General features: G+C 44.4%; 1 protein-coding gene and 1 long non-coding RNA gene across 7 annotated transcripts in view; one reads left to right on the top strand and one right to left on the bottom strand.

Moving 5' to 3' along the window:
• NHSL1 (NHS like 1) overlaps nucleotides 1-16793 on the bottom strand; it is a 169718-nt gene that overhangs the window by 101614 nt on the left and 51311 nt on the right. Inside the window, exon 1 of one of the 6 annotated variants that reach the window (XM_013175530.3) lies at nucleotides 466-1356. The exons of 4 other annotated variants lie outside the window; for them this stretch is intronic. In XM_013175530.3, coding sequence (XP_013030984.3) covers nucleotides 466-670 — 205 coding nt within the window. In that variant the 5' untranslated portion in view covers nucleotides 671-1356. Of the gene's footprint in view, nucleotides 1-465; nucleotides 1357-16793 lie in introns of those variants that run through there. One more of the 6 variants, XM_013175533.3, reaches the window with a different exon arrangement.
• Nucleotides 5973-9717, top strand: LOC106032397 (uncharacterized). Its single transcript, XR_001204837.3, has 3 exons — nucleotides 5973-6180; nucleotides 6293-6478; nucleotides 6627-9717. It is a non-coding gene; the product is annotated as an uncharacterized lncRNA (long non-coding RNA).

Below are 16793 nucleotides of genomic sequence, written 5' to 3'. Positions count from 1 at the left end.
AATACACTTCAAATTTTCCAGCAGGACCACAAGGCAATCATCCAAAAAGCCATCCAGTGTATTACAAGAGGAGTCTTAAACAGCTCTTGGTACCACAGAGGGAGAGGAGGGCTTCCTGCAGCACCTGCCCAAAAGATCTGCCGCTAGCCGCTACTGGCTCCAGGAAGCATAAGCCCAACTTACCCCCACACCCCACAGTCAGTATCTTTATGTCTCCCATATGGGAAATTAAAGATCTTTCCAGCTGATTACCATAAGCTTCCACAGTTTTAACCTGAGAAAAACTTGGCAAGGCAGTGCTATGTCTCGGCTCTCATGCTGCCCTCCTCATCCTCCTCCTCCCACCCCTCCTGCAGCTCCCGAGCGAGCGGCTCCGGGCTCCCGGTGGGACCTGGACACGGGCACTGACCCGGTACCGGCTGGCAGGCAGCAGCGCCCACGAGGGTGAAAGAGAAAGCGAGTCACCTTTTCTGTGCTGGCTTCTGTAGGTCCAGTTCTCGTCATCCTCGTCTACCTGCTGCACGCACATGGAGGAGAGCTCACCATCGCTGCGAAACAATCTCTTTGTCTGCCTTGACAAGGAGGAGAAATTTATCCAGCTTACGGCACGCGAGAGGGAGCCTGTGTTTTGTTTGAGTTTGAAAGATCTGGAAACACACTCCTTTTTCATTTTCTTTCAGGCCCGCTACTGGCCTCAGCTCCAACCCGATCTTTCTGAAACTGTTCCCGTCCCCTCTCCCCGTGGTTTTCGTGGGAGGCTAAACAATTTCAAAGCGACTTCCGTCCAGGTTTCTCCTCGCCGCGTTGAGACCAGCACCAGTACGGAGGTAGGTCGCCGTGCCAGCGCAGCTCCCCTGAAGCTGCTTTGATACGGCGCTTCGTGAGCTGCCAAAGAAAACAAAGGGGAGAAAAGCAGCAGAAAGTGGCACCTTGCAGCGGCTCAGGCAAGCGTGTAACGGCGGAGCAGAATATAGCACCGAGGCACGTGTTTTCCCCATTCTCCACTCAACAGCGCAAACTGCAGCTCTGCTCTTCTCCCTGGCATCGCTCAGAGGACCAGGCACGATCCAGCCCCCGGCCCCGGTGCGTCGGAAACACCCCACGGGCGGGCAGGCGGGGATCCCACCGGAGCACGGCTCGGCTCGGGAGGGCTCACAGACCCACCACGCTTCCGACTCCTAATTCCGGCTGCCCCGCTCTCCCTGGAGGACAAGCCCGGCCAGGGAGCTCCGGGAAGGCTCTCCTAACAGCAGACGAGGCTGCGTGGCTATCGCTTAGGATTAGAGTGAAATACGATCGGCTCACTCTCCTAAAAGCACGACCGCAGGAGCAAAACTCCTCCTTTCCTCAGCCAGCAGTGCAAACTTCTGAACCCGGCACGCAGAAATAGAAAAGCACTTGTGCGCCTCTGTGGACTCGGAGAGAGGAAAAATAACACTCCGGGCTTGTAAACTCCACAAGCATCCTGAACGGAGTGTGTTGAAAACATTTGTGCCCCTGTTCCTAGCGGTAACACCAGGAAAAAGAAACAAAAGACAAGTGCATAGACACAAACAAAAACCGTGCATGAGGAGACGCTGTCAGAGCCCAGACTCCCACTGGTGTGATTGCTGCTCACAAAACAGGTTTCCCAGCTGTGCTCTGTTCTCCCACCTTCTCTTTAAACCAGCATCTGGCTTTAAAGTCAGACCCCACCAGCAGCTGCCGCGATGCCTCGCCCTGCCCAACACCACCGCTGCTTCCAGGAGGGAGCAAGCCTGGCAGGGGACAGGCAGTATTTTAAAGCAGACAGAAGCTGGCAAAACACAGCACACAGGCACCCCAATACCATGTGCTTTGACAGGATTTTTCACCAAGAAACCCACAAGTTTGTATCTTGTGGCAAAAGGACAGACCTGAATGTAACGGGCACCCAATAAAACCAGTTCAGTGAATCTTCCAGGAGAAGCTGGTATCCAGGAACCAGGAAAAAAAAAAAAAGTGTTACCTATCTGAAGAATAAACATTAATGCCTTAATTTCCTAATGGCTGGTGAAGATGTTAGCACAAAAACTAGAACCTTAAGAAGACATGGGTAGAGAGTTTCAGCTATCATGCTGTCAGCCAGGTTTTTGTTACGGCCGAACGCGCCCCGATCCCCTGGCAGATGCTCTCGTGGCCCTCTGGATTCGGCTGCACGGCCTCTTCAAAAACCCTCAGAAACAGAGACTTCGGCTTTTTCTGAAAGTTATGGCTCTCTGACTCATAATGAGCGTAAGGTTTAACCCACTGACTGGGAGGCAAAGAGCTAAGTACTGTATCAGATTTCCCTATGAATCAACCGCGCACACCAAAGTGACCTTTGGCTCCTACAGCACAATACAATGGGTTGGCCAACTGTCTTCTGTAAATAATTTAATAGGCTGCATTTAAATTGAGCTCGCCTGGCGAGGTAATGTATATGTACATACAGTGGCCTTCCAGCGCTCCCCAAAGTGGCGGTGCAGTGGGACTGTGCGGGTGGGGAAATGGGAGCACACACCGCTAACAACTGCTCTTCTCACCCTGTCATCACTGAGTACCTCTATTTTGGAGGTTTTCTTCCTAAAAAGACATCTCTTTTATGGCATTTTTGTTTTGTTTTGTTCTGTTTTTCCGGCTGAGAGAGTGACAAGAGACTTGGGCAGGGTTTGGGGGAGGGGATTGTTTTGTTTTTATTCTTTAGACCTTGTGCTTAAGAAGATTTTGAGAACTTGGGGTGACAACGCCCCAGACTTTCAACCACTGGAATATACACTTCATCACAGTCCGTGTTCAAATAGGCAGGATTTCGCGTAAAAATCGAAGATCATGTTTTAAGTCAACTTACTGTTTCTTTTGAGAAAAAGCCATCATTTGGAATTGCCGGTAACAGACAGAGAACTGTAAACCACCACAGCTATTACTGCCTAAATTATACAGACCCAGACATATAAAAACCCTGGCAGGAACTGCAGGATCACAGGCATCTCCTCTCCCCTGTGCTTCTTAGACGCAGATTAGAGAAAGCAACAAGAAGTAAAACCATGTCAGGCTAACCCAAAATGCCAGAGTAAATCCCACAGACCTGCCTAGAGTCTTGGCAGCCATTTAATTTTAAGAATTTTCCTGACCTGTCTGGAGCTCTGGCTTTTTATCATGGTGCTGAGTCACAACCCGATGATGCAAGGGAGAAAACGTTGCTTTAGGTGATTGACCATAACATTTCCACTGTTACTGTAAATACAAAGTGGTGCAACACTTGGTTCAGAGTTTGGTATTATTATATTTTGTTGCAGGAAAAGATCATTTGCGATACTGTCGTTACCACAAAATGCTTTTTATTCGTAGGTGATGAGAAGCTAAGTATTGGTGTACATTGTTGCCCAGTTGAATCAAAGTAAATTCGTGATTTACTATTTGCAAAACAATACACATAGAGGCGTTAACACAAATGGAATTACAGGTTAATCCATGCTTTAATCGGTAGCCAAATGCAAGGCCAATAAGTCGAAAATTTTAGCATCTTACACACTTTAGGGGATTCAATTTAATTTTGTAAAACACTTTGCAAAGCCCCTTAACAGAAACAAGGTACACATCTAATAAGTTTAATTGTTACCCTCCTATTTTCTCCCGTATGAAGTTGTCATACGTGTAAATAGGCTTCATATTTTCCAGGTTACGCATATAAAGATTAAGGCATTATGTTTGCTTCACTTAATACAAACTCATCTCAGTAATCTCTGTAAAGACCATGAAGTAATCACAGAAGAGGAAAACTAGAGCTTGATGTAGAAATCTAAATTGGTCCTCCTCCCAGTTGTTTGTTGTTGTTTTGTATTTTTTTTTATTACAAACAAGAGTAAATATGCGTAGCCTCAAACACCATCAGGACTTTCACCATCTATCACAAACTTGTTCTTCAAAGAATTCTCTACAAGTTAAGCAAACGCATATATGTAGCTCATAGCCACTGTGTTTCCCTAAGGCCAGCAAACAAAAAATGTTGCAAGGAAAAGGTTTCAGTTCAGTGTAAAAAAACATCAAAACAGAAAGAAAAAAAAAAAAACAAACCCACAGACATGCTCTGTTTTCGGCTGGGCTGTGGTTTTTGGCACAATTCATGTGTTAATTTAATTTGTACATTTCCTAGTCTATCATTTTTGATGACTTAACCAGACAGCAACAGCAGTGATTCACCAGCACAGCTTCCTAGGGTAGCGACCGCTCCAGCAACCGACAGGACACCTCCCACTGAGGCTTCCCAGGTATTTTCCTCCAGGTGATAACAACTCATCACCAGCCGGTCATGAAGCCATTTGGATTAAGCACAGTCAAAAGCCCATTGAAAGCATCCCGCCTGTAGACTCAACTGCTCATCCCCGCAGCTCTCACTGGGGCACGTGCAGGGCGTAGGGTGCCCTGAGGCACTCTCCGTCCCCGAAAGAGCCCCCAGCACCACCAGATCATCCACGCGTGGTCATCTCCCGAGCACCCCTGATCATCTCCAGGCAGGGACACGGGGAAATTCAGTAGCTACAGGAAGCTTGTGGACCTGGCCTTCATCTGAGGTCTTCATCTAAAGCACGTCTGTTCTTACAGGGACCCTGTAACACGCTCGGATAGGAAAACCACACAGTAATCCATATTCCTAAATGATTATTTACGGCAAGGCTGAGACGGAGCACATTTTGGCATTACTACAGGGCCTGAAATGGCGTCCCTTTTTGTACGAAGCAGATAGCCAGAAACTCTTTCCCTTCCAAGCTGAATGGACCGGAGAGAAGAAAAAAATAATAATGAAGGGAAAAAAAAAGAACAAAAATGAGATCACTTGCCCCAGATTGAAGAAAGGATAAGCACTAAAGCTAAGAAAAGAAAGTAAGTCTCCTGGCGACCAGCCTCATAACCTACTTCAGCAGGCCCTGCCCTGCACAGAAAGCACTGCCTGCTAATTGTTTCTGTCACAGCCATTACAGAGCCTTTGGAGGCCAAATTACACATTAAAATTTCAATTATTTTAGTGCCAGTTTTATCCTTTTTAAAAATTATTTTAAGCTTAAAAATACACAACGCACCACAAACGAGCACCTAAAAGAGAAGGCGGTCGGGCTGCCCCGAGGATCCCAGCCTCAGCTCAGCCTTCAGCAGCCCGCGGACGGCCACAGACACCGCGGCAGGCCTCGGGCAGCTCCTCACACGGGACCTGCCACCAGCCTCCCTCCCTCCCACTTCTGGACCCCTGGAAGGGGTCACTGAGTCACGGCAGGCGATTCTTTTCCCTCTGACAAGAGGTGTACCTGCCTCAGTAAGGAAATTCCCTAAAAGCAGGGGGCGGTTTCTAGAAATCAACCTGAGCCAGGCTCTCCTACACCAGGTCCTGCTCGGCCAACCAAATCGCCCACCGGACACAAACACAGTCATGATCTTTGGGTTTTGTCCATCAGCGTAGTTCCAGGATGGATGTGCAACCAAAATTTCAGAGGAAACCCCCTGTGAATTTGGAGGGAGTCAGGCAACCACTGACTGCAGGAGACCCTCCCTGGCCCACCCTGGACTCCCTCAGGGGAAGGATGCTGGCATTCCCAGCTGCACGGAGGGAAAGGGCTCAGGCAGCTTTATGTTTCAGGCAGGTTTACCTCATGGCAGCCAGCAACAATCTTCCAAATAAAGCAGGTTGCAGCTATTAGTAAAATAACATAACACCTTTCCTCCCAGAGCACCGAGGTTTCACCTCACCGCGCAATCTAAGTCAACCGCTAACAGGATGCTGACGAGCTGGGGGCACAGCCAAACCCCTCAAAACCCCCCAAAACCCACACCCACGCCCCAAACGCACACCCACACACCCCAAAACCCCGCAGCACTACGCGGGGCAGGGCTGGAACCCGCCGCATCCCCCCGTCCCCGAGGCCGGGGAGCCGCCAGGCGGCAGCGTGCAGCAAGGCACGGCGCTGCCGCCGCCCCGCGCCCTCCCGCCGCAGCAGGGAGGAGGAGGACGGAGCCCGGCAGAAAGAAGGCTCTTCCTCCTGAAAAACAGAAAATGCGCTTTTAATCCTCCTGAAGAAGCGCCCTGGGAAGCCCTGCGAACAAACAGGGCGCCAGGGAACAAAGCATGAGGCGCTGGCGCAGCGTTATTAGCCTGGATTAGCGAGGGGCGGTAGGAGCCACGCGGGGAAGGTGAGACATTGGTGACCTAGCTTTTAGCAATTTACTCGCACAAAGATGTTATGATCTCTCGGCTTAAAATGTAACGAACTATTTTAGTGTTGTTTTTTTTTTTTTGACTCAGGTGTGACTCCTCACTGATTAAGACTGCTCTACCAAAAGCTCCTGCTCTGCCTGCAGCCGCTGCCTCGATTTCAGCCTGGTAGTTCTGAGCTGCCTGGCGCTGGTTTCGTCATGCAAAATCTGTTTAAAAAGCAAAACAGCAAAAAATGTCTCGACCACTTCTGCTCCGAAGCCAAGGCTTGGCCAGGTAAACCCTCCGCTCACAACTGTTAGCCAATAAATCTCGAGTGTTGATGGTCCATGAAGATTAGTTATCTTAAATATGGAATTTTTGAGGAGGGAGTAAGTGTGCTCCCTGACAAAGAGCTTTTATTTTTTCCCTGCCACTCATTTAGTCACAAGAGGTTATCAGCAACAGTTCAGCACGAAAAGCCACCTGCATGGGCCGGGGAAGAAACCCCAGAGGTGCTACAGCAGCCAGCCAGCGCTGGGGCGTGTGGGTGCTGCAGGACCACACCGACTGACCCATTCCCGAGGCTGCTGACCCCACTGACACAAAGGATGCTCTGAACAAAACCACCCTCTGCTTCTTGGCAGGCTCCTCTTACCTTCTGTAAAACCCTTTCCTGCTTCACCTATATTCCTCTCCTCTTGTATTTACTTAGCCCTCCTGAACACTGCTGTGTACGCTAGTTTACTCAGCATATGCTGTTTTCATACTAAAAAGGGGCTCAAAACACTTTTAAGACCTGAATATGCACATGAAGCCTTGCAGCACACCAGTTACATGAGGAATTCAGAAATAAGAGATTTTGGTGAAGCACAAGAAACTTTTACTAGGTCATCCAAGCTTCTTGTGGAAATGCTGACAGCCTCATTAAAAACAACTGGAAGCCAGTTAAAAACAAACCGTGTAAGAAACATTTATTCACATACAATTGAGCACCTTTCTGCTAGCAGGAAAGTACCCTAGACGACTAAATAAATGTCTTTATTTCCCACTTATCTATTAAGGGGATACCAGGGAGACTGAAGATATGCCTGTTTGCTTTGAGGTAGAAAAGCCCTCTGCTGGTTAACATAAACTAATTAACACGCTAATCTGAATGTTTTTATAGATAACAGAACCACACACACACATACAAAAAGGAGAGAGTGGTTAAGGAAGAGGCAGAGAAAAATCACCGGTGATCTCAGAAATTGTCATTCTTCAGCTTATTTACTAGACCCATAAATGCAAAGGGTGGGTTTTCTTTTTTTTTTTTCTCCTGTTTGTAACTTTAAACACTCTTTGGGCTTACAAAATATGCACTTTAATAAATCTTATTAGGTATTTGCAATAATCAAATGCAAAATAGGAACTTCAGAACCCAGTGAGATGCATGGGCAGACTTGAGCACTCCAATGCTGAAAAAGCAGTTTATATACACATTATAACCAGGTCTCATGTTTGCCATGCAAAACTAAGGAAACAATTCCTTCCTATAATATGCGTGCTGTTTGCACACATCTTTTTGTCTCATGTCCTGTCTCTTTTTAAAACATATTTCAAAGTTAATTCACAGCCAAAACAGTGAAATTACTTGATCTTACTGGCATTGTACTCATTTCTTTTATAGGAAGCAAGCTAGGAATGTATTATTTCTGTAAACCATGCATTAATAATATCAGACTTCAGAAGGCAGACAGAAGGGTCACTTTTGCATGTGTGTGCCCAGGTACAGGATGGCTGTTGTGCTTTTTCAGTGCAGCTGTACGTTTGCATGCCTGCTTAGTCTGGTAAGCACTGAGGAAGTGTTGCAACTCTGGAGAGAATTTGTAAATGCAACCCAGCCCTGCCACGCCCGGAGGAATGCTGCAATCCCCTCTCTTCCCCACAACAGGCTCTAGGTTAAAAGAAACTCAATTCTAGGCGGAGGATGAGCACAAGGAATGTTGCTGACATGCAGAGAGCGAGGAGGAAAACACGGAGTTTGTGTCTCAGTTACTGCCCTACATCGCTCCATTTAATTCCAATTAAAACAGCCCTGTTAAAAGTCTGATAAAAATGCACGAGAAAAGAAAATTTCTAAAATAATATATGGCCTATGTATGTGTACATGCTCTCTCTATGTGGAGTATGTATTGTGTGTGTGTGCTCACTCCGTATGTACACGTCCATGTATTCAGCAGGAGCACCAACTGTGACAAATGAGAGAAATTCCCCCCTGCTATTTCCCCTTCTGCCGTATCCAGGCCTGCAACCAACTTGGATTCTCCTTTGCAAACCTGAAACACTTCAATATTTTTCCCTACCAAGAACAGTTTCCAGGGGGAACAAGACCCAAGAACATAAAATAACGGTTGGCAAAGCCACTCACTCTCACAGAGGTGACTCCAAGCGGGCAGTATGGAAAACACACAGGCAGGAAGGCTTCCTATTCACCAGCTGCCAAAACAAGGTGAGGACAGAAGGGAAAACGAAAACCCCAAATTATCCTGAGTAGAAGAGAACACAGGATAAATCAGGACATTCATGCTAGCAGCAGGAACAATGTTAAGCTGCCGCTCAACCACTGGCATGTGAAATAATCAGCCTCGAGAGAACAGCTGTTTAGTCAGGGTTAAAAAGCTGTGAGTGTCAATTTTGAAATTGTTGCCTGTTGCTCGGCACAGAGACAACCAAATCATGGATTTGCAATGTAGTTTGTACCATAGCATCTTATTTACATATCTGAAGAAAGCACATCTTCTGGCACAGCACTTACTTAGTGAAATATGGAGTGGGAGGGGTAGAAAGTGAAAGAGCAATCACATATTATTGAAATTACAGGTGTACAAAATGTTTGTTCATCAGATATTAATCTGTTGAGAGCACAGTAGATGTCTCCCACAATACTAACACTCCAAATCGGCTTCTCCCGGGGAAAAAAGAAACCGTCCAGAAAGCAGACTTCCTGACTTCCAGAAGCTAATTCCAACCACTGCGCAATATTTCAGGCAGTTTCATCAAGGCAAAGATACACACCTTGATACTCATTTTCAAATGAAGTCTCCCTGACATTTCAGTATTAACCAGTGGACTAAATTACAGGCTTAGGGTTCACTGAGGGCTTTTTCCTGCCCACAGTACAATCTGCTTGCAATACCCCGCTACCCTGAAAGCCACTGCAGGCTCCTCATCACACAAGTTCTTCAAAACCTTCCTCTTTAGGTGCCTTGGAAACTGAATATCAGTCCTGATGCATCATTCACCCACAAACACCTCCTTTGGCATGACTTCTCACACGGCCAATGACAAAAGACTGTTCCTACCTCTGCATTTTTTTCTGTTCTAGTAAATGAGGTAAAGCAATTAGCACAGCTGGCAGCCCACGTGCCAAATCCAGTATTTCATGAGGTATTTCACCTTTTGCTCGTCGGGAACAAGGAATGCATGCTTACACAGGAAGAGGTGCTGCAGCAGGAGGTACCCGTGAGCATGCATGAGAACCAGCCCAGGCCCCAGAGCAGTGCACCACAACAGCAATGTGTTTGTATGTCTTTCAGGGGGTGAGGAAGAGGAGGAGGACATAACGTGGAAGTCAACTCCTTCCTTACTGTACTCTGTGTGAGCAAAAGTAAAGACATTAAACTTACAAGGAAACATCGAGCTAATTTAAGTAAAGCACATCACAAAGGAAAAGATTCAACGTATGTCATAAAGGATAGATTTTTATTGTAAAGAAATCAAAATGAGGATTTAATTGGTGTATTTTTCACCTAGTTGTGACTGTAAAGTCGCGCCACCTTCATCAACATGAACCCGACTGAACTAAACTCACGGAAAACAAAGGACACTGAGAAGTAAAAGATACTTATCATTTAACTTGCAGTAAGGATTCCTTATTTACAGTCATCTGGCAAGCTACCAGTAGTAGAAACAGATGCCCATACAGATATTCCTAAAGAAATACGAGTACAGACACATGAGATTACATACAAAAGAAATGTATGCAGAAATAGTTATTATCTAATCGCGCGCTCCATCACATACCACATTCTTGTTATGCAACCAATTTTACTCATCTGGAGGAGTCCACTGACAAATGAGGAGCGTGTTTCATATGCATTTATTCATCAAATAAAAATAACAATGGGTTCTAGATGGGAACCACCACCTTCTTTTGATTCACATGCCTCCCATACTACCTGTTCTAAACCCATCAGGTTGACAAGATTATCAAGATTGCTTAAAGAGCCAATATTTCTCTGCAGTACTTTATTTCATGAAATACCGAAGTAGAAAACACACAAGCTTTCTCAGCCAGCTTTGGCACAGAGATAATACCATGGCTCTGTGGTTAATTGCTAGCTCTTCTTCCTCCAAGGCATTGTGAGTCATCCCTACTTTTCACACTGGTGTCTTCCAAACAATTCTGGGTAAAACTGTGCTAGTTCATTCTCACCAAAGACATTATATGAGAGCACAATTACACAGAAGGGATCACATATTAAACAACATTTTAAAGCATTCCATTAAAAATGTGCAAGGCAAATATTGCAGTAACTATTAATCAACTCTAAAAATAAATTAAAAGTAGCTTCATGAAAGACATCTTGGCATTTGCTGGCACTTAAAGCATTTCCTTCAAGCATGAGCACGGCCGCAGCAGGATTTGCTCCTCTCATCCAATGGCACCTTTTCCCAAGCCTAGACAAACATATGCTAGGAGACGCTTTAAATCTTCACTTGCAGACAGTATTGTTTTTTCATTACGACAAAGCGTTACTGAGCTTGGTAGGAGAAACCACCCACTTTCAGGAACTCTCAGTGTAGTTAATATTTCTCTGCTTAACAAAAGACGCCTTGGTGTAAGGCTGTTGTTCCAGCACGGCACTCAGCTGACCTTCATTTATAAGGGGCTGCTCTGTTACAGGGTCCTGAGTTACTCTGTGTAGTTTAGGGCCAGCAAAAGGTAACAGACTGACAGCTCTGAAGATCACCAAAAAATAATCAAACGAGCAAATTAAATCACATTTCGGCTACATTCAGTAATGAATGGGTAATTTTAAAATTAAAATGCAGTTTAGTTGTTCAGCTACAATTGTGCGTGCTTTTTTGAAAAAAAGTGCTACTTTCTAGGTCTATGTAAAACAACTAAGCAAACAGACTGAGCAGCTCCTTTATGGCTCCCAAATTCTGGCTGCTTTAGGGATCACTGCGAGTATCTCGAGCCCCTGGGACTGCTTGCGGCCCCCCTCCCGGGTGTTCAATGGGAGCTACCCTCAGGTGCGGCTGTTACAAGGCACCTTTTCTTTCTGTTCTCAAGAAAAGCCAGAAAATAAAGTTCCCTTCTTGACAATCCAGGGCATTGATGAGGAGAAAGTGGTGGGAGCAGAGTCTTTTCCTGGATCCCTATTCAAGTTGTACTTCAAAAAAAGCTTTGGTTTTCAAACAACCTCTTCTTCAGGGGGAAATCTGTTTGCGGGGGCGAGGTGCTGTCTTATTTTCCCCTCTCTCTCTCTCTTTGTAAATGGTGCTTTATTTTCACTGTGTGTGGGAAAAAGATGCCTGAAGTCTTTGGTAGTTTTCAACGCAGGGAAAAAAAAAAAAGCAAAAAAAAGCTCCACAGTGGGGTGAGGAGAACAGAGCAGTCGGAATATTTATCTGAATTATGTCACCAAAAAAAACTCAAAACACTTCATAACATGTGGAAAAGTCATTGCCCCAGTGCAAAAGGGATGTGGCATCCAAGATCACAGGAAGTTCATTACTATATTCAGACAAATTTCTCTCTATACATGTAGTGAAAATAAATATATATATATTAAATACATATATATATTTAAGTTTGGCAATCACTTTTGCTATGACGGAAGTTCTCTACTGTACTAAGAAAGTTTCATTATATCCAAAAGCATTACAGCAACCAGCCAAGACAGGGATCAAGAGAGGAAAACACTGTTATGTTCTCCCCAATTCAGGAGACGACCAAGCCAAGGTAAATAATTTAAGAGAGCTGTCTTCCGAAGTAAACTTTTCTTTCAGTTCATGGGTTATTTCTACATTGCCAGCCAACTAGACATTACAATTTGTTAGGGCAGCCTGTTGAAATTAAATGGAGATGTATTTCCACCCTAATTCCAGGCAACCTTATTTCCTTTACAAATTTTTAACGCTAGGCCCTCTTGGCAATGATGTTGCCTGCTGCTTGGCTTTCAACACTTCCTTTTTTTTTTCCCTCCTCTTCCACTGGAAACCTTCACCTTCAGAGCTTACTGCAGAAAGCAACTCCAAGCCAGGGCAAAAAAAAATATGTTTTGGTGATAAAGCAGCAAGGACAGAGAGAAAACGAAGCGTCCTGACGGAAAAGAGCCGTCAGTGCCTCGCGGCTGAGGTGAGGAGACACGCTCGCTCCTTCACCAACACACACCCCCTGCTCCGGATGCGGCCCCAAATGCTCTCCTCGCCGCCAGCAGCGGGTCTGCTGGCCAGACGCTCATCCTTCGGGCACCGCCAGCTAGCTTTGAGCTCACAGGGCTGTTGCCTTTGCATGTCTTCGGCAGAGGTTCCTCTGTGGCTGTCCTACAGGTTCTGCCTGTTGAGCTGGGCCTGCCGTCTCCTGGCGGGGAAGCTGGCCTCCTTCCTACCTTCTCTCCTCGTCCCACAGCCTCTCCATGACTGCTTTCTTCTCCGGCGATGGACACTGTTAGTCAGAGCCACACGCTCACCCATGAGGAAATATCTCTAACCTCATCGAACATTTTCCACAGTCTCATAGCAGCTCCAAGCACAGCTTCTCAGGGTAGTGCAAGTGGGAAACTACGGGGAGGCGAGGCAAGGTAGCATGCAGCAAGGAGGCTGGCGCTCTGCGTGCGGGGGGGGAAGCACCGTGCATGTGCATCGACTCCCTCCTGCCTTCCGCAGCGCTGCCAATTTCAGCAAAGCCCAGGGTGAATCATAGCTTTGCTGCTGCTTCCCACATCCCAGTCCTGGGAGTCACAGATCTAGGCGAGATTCTCATCTTTTAACTTCAAAGAAAAGAGAAAGTCTCTACGCTTAATTTGAGGGATGGGGGAAATTCACACAACCCAAACATCACAGAAGTTCAAACCTCAAGAGCTATAAAAAAAAAATCCTTTCTGTTTTCCTAGCTCGTGATTTTTTCAGGTAAGCTCATGATCCCGAATGCTTCGGTTAAACACACTTCCACAGGTGGGAAGACCTTGGCCAAATCGTCTGTGGTGGAGGCAGTTACGTGGCAGGAATGCAGCTGCAGCAAGACACAGGATGCTTTCCTGGGGAGGATGCCGAATGTTTGCATACAGTCATTTCAATTTGCAGTCATTTCAGTGTCACTCCTGTCAATCTGATGCCCCATCAGGGTGCATACAAGAAAAATACAGGCTTTTCGTTATTGGATAATGGGGTGCACACCCCTATTAGGGAAAGCAGTTTCCTAAGTAATTACTGGCTACCAAGTAGCTAGAACAAGAGCACTAGCAAAAATACTGTAAGATCCAAAGCATCGGAAGAGAAGCAGCAACAGTTTTCCTGTATGGAAATAAATAAGAAAGCTTCCTTTATGGTAAAGACTTAATGGTAAAGCCAGTACAAACCAGTGACACACACTCTCCTCTCAGGAAACATACAACTAAACATGCACAAGTGATTAAAGTCATTTTGCTCAAAAAACTAAATCACTGAAACTTCAAATTCTTGTCCTACAATGCATTTTTTTTCTTTAAAAAGTAGCTAGTGAAAATCTGGTCTTGATTCTTAAAAAACTCTCATCATTGATCACAGTCAGATTTTAAACAAGCTTAGAAAAAAAAACTTTAAAAGCTATAAAAGTGAAAAGGGTGACTTTGTTTTTTTTTTTTTTTCCAGCAAAAAGTAAACCTTGCTTGAGATGACCACTAGCACACCCATCTCCCTCCCCTTCTTTGACTAGCCCTGTGTAAAAGAAGTCTTTTCTGAATCACAAAAAGCTGGGTGTGTGCAAAGGCGAGAACATAGCTCTGGACGGGTGCGTCCACCTTACAATCTATTACTGTCACAAGATTTATACTTCAACTATCCTCCTCCTCTCCTCTGTTATTTTCCCTGCATCAGTAATGAATTTAAGCCAAAGACAAGAGACTAAAAATTCAGTCAGTGAATTGAAGCCAGTTCACCAACAAATTCGCTTACCAATTTTTATATTGGACTGTGTTAAATATTAAACCACAAATTCGAATGGACCAAACCAACATTGAACACTTTAGATCTAAAGCTTAAATATGCCTGCCAATTTTTAGCCACGTGCCCTGTATCTGTTATTGACTGACATTTTCTTCCTTCATCCTTTGTCAGAGAAAATTAAGCCAGTATATTGGGAGATGATAAAGAAGAGCCATAATTGACTGATTACATAAATCAGGGTATACTGGAAATATTTTTGTTGAAATTTAGTAAACTAATACATCAATTAATAAATCTGCCTTGAAAACAAGAGTGTTCGACCCAGATTGCTTTTTCTGTTTTTATGATCAAACAAGTAGGCAGCTGATATAAGATATGGTATGTAAAGCAGAAGAGTCAGTTACTGAAAACTGATCAGAAGACTTTGGAACTAAATAACATTTTAGAACTAGAAATAAATAATATTTCAGAACATTTACTATAAAGATTGCATGCTTCTGGCATGCAAAGGAAGACAATGGCAAGAGTGCTGGACAACATGGGAGCTTACGGCTGGTTTGAAAGAAAAAAAATAATCAGCAGAACAAGAGCTGATGTTCCCATCACAAAGATGGAAATGACCCTCTGCCCAAGGCCAGATGCTACAAACTACTTAGAATTTGGGGGCGAAAGAAGACTGCAAGTCAGTCCTCACCCACAGAAGCTCTCTGACTTAAGGCATCTTTGAAGATTTTACACGGGATTTTACAGGTTTGGGGTATTTGGACATGATTTTTTGTTTGACTTTGTTGGGATTTTTGGTTTTGTTGTCTTTGTTTTTATTTTGGGGTGGTTTTGGTGTTTTGTGGTTTGTTTTTTTGTTTTTTTTTTGAGTTGTGCAGCCTTCTTTATACGATATTAAATGAAAAATTTCATCCGTTCTATTGATCTCTCTCACTGGTCTGAAAGACAAATCTGTGAAGAAACACAAGCTCTGCTCTACTCTAAACCACAGTTGGTCCGTCACTGAAGCAGCTTGCTACAGCTACCATCTCCACTATATTTATGTTACCTTTTAGTTGCTGTTTCTTCTTGATTTATGGCTTTTCTGAATCATCAACACAAAAGATTAAAATAAGAGTCCTGGTCATTTGACTAGGAGGTTCTCAGAAATCTTGGGGATAATATTAAAGAACAGAAACTTTGGCAAATGAAGAAAGACACACAAGGAAAAATAAACTCCATTTAGTAGGATTATATGGTCAAACTGAAAAATGATTTTTTGATTTGATCTATGGCTTGTTGGCTCTTTGTTAAAGCAGAAACACATATGTTGAATGTCTATTTAAAAGCAGAATACAGTCACCAAACCACACTAGAGCTAGAAAACTATTTGTAACTGAGACCATAAAAGGGAGAAACCTACGGCATGTGTTATGTTAATTTAGCAAAGCTGTTCTCTAGCAATCAGCAGATTCATGCAGCGTGTATCAATCCTGCTCTTAGACACAATAGAAGTCTAGTCTGGAACACAAAAGTAAACTAAGACAAACCATTAGAAAGCTCTCCAGAGACTTCATCTTTTTTAAATTTTTATTTTGTTTTTGTATCAGACATTGTCGGCAGGAAATCCTGATGGCAAGAAACGGATTCAAAGTTTACTGCTCTGACTTTCTAGCAAGAGGACAGAATCAAAACACCTCCATACATACTGCAGCTAAAAAGAAAAAAGAATGTAAAAAGAAAATGAAAATGGTCTTCATCACAGTGAAAATAATGTCTGGAAACAACTTGCAACTCAAAAAGGAGAAGGAAAAGTAATCAAAAAGAAAATAATACTTAAAAGAGTAGATATTAAAGTAGTAAGGTTTTCTGACTAGAACACCCTAGATGTTGCAGAGATGTAACTTAAAATCTGCTACCTGCTTACGCAGGATCTCCTGCAGTTCAAAATACAACCAACCTTGTTAATTACTGACGTTCTGCGGCCATAAACCTACACAGCAAGTTATCAAAGCAAAACATCTGTGCACTGTCCACACATGCAGCACATGCTTATGAAACAGCAAAGAATGATGTCATTTCAGCCTGGTTTTTATTATATTCCCTTTTCTAAATTCTCCGCAGTACGGCCCTACCTCTGCCCCTAAGAAGCCAGCAGCTGGCTCCCCAAACAATCCTGTAGAAGTATTTTTTTCTTTTAAAGACAATGTGCCTCCCGTATCCAAAGAGCACCTGGTGACGTGGTAATACCGCACTGCACAGAAGACCCTCCTCCCATCCTTTCCATACCTGGAAATCTGCCCCCATTAAATGCCTTGATTTTCCACTGGTTTCACAGAAAGCATGCAAGTTCATGCAAAGGGGCTGAACGCTGAAATGGAGTTTCTTGTGGAGACAAAGCCTACTCTCCAACAGAGAGCTGTAGCAACCAGAG

This window comes from Anser cygnoides, chromosome 3, assembly GCF_040182565.1.
Source record: "Anser cygnoides isolate HZ-2024a breed goose chromosome 3, Taihu_goose_T2T_genome, whole genome shotgun sequence".
Classification (NCBI taxonomy): Eukaryota; Metazoa; Chordata; class Aves; order Anseriformes; family Anatidae; genus Anser; species Anser cygnoides.
This window is presented reverse-complemented; position numbering and strand designations above follow the sequence as displayed.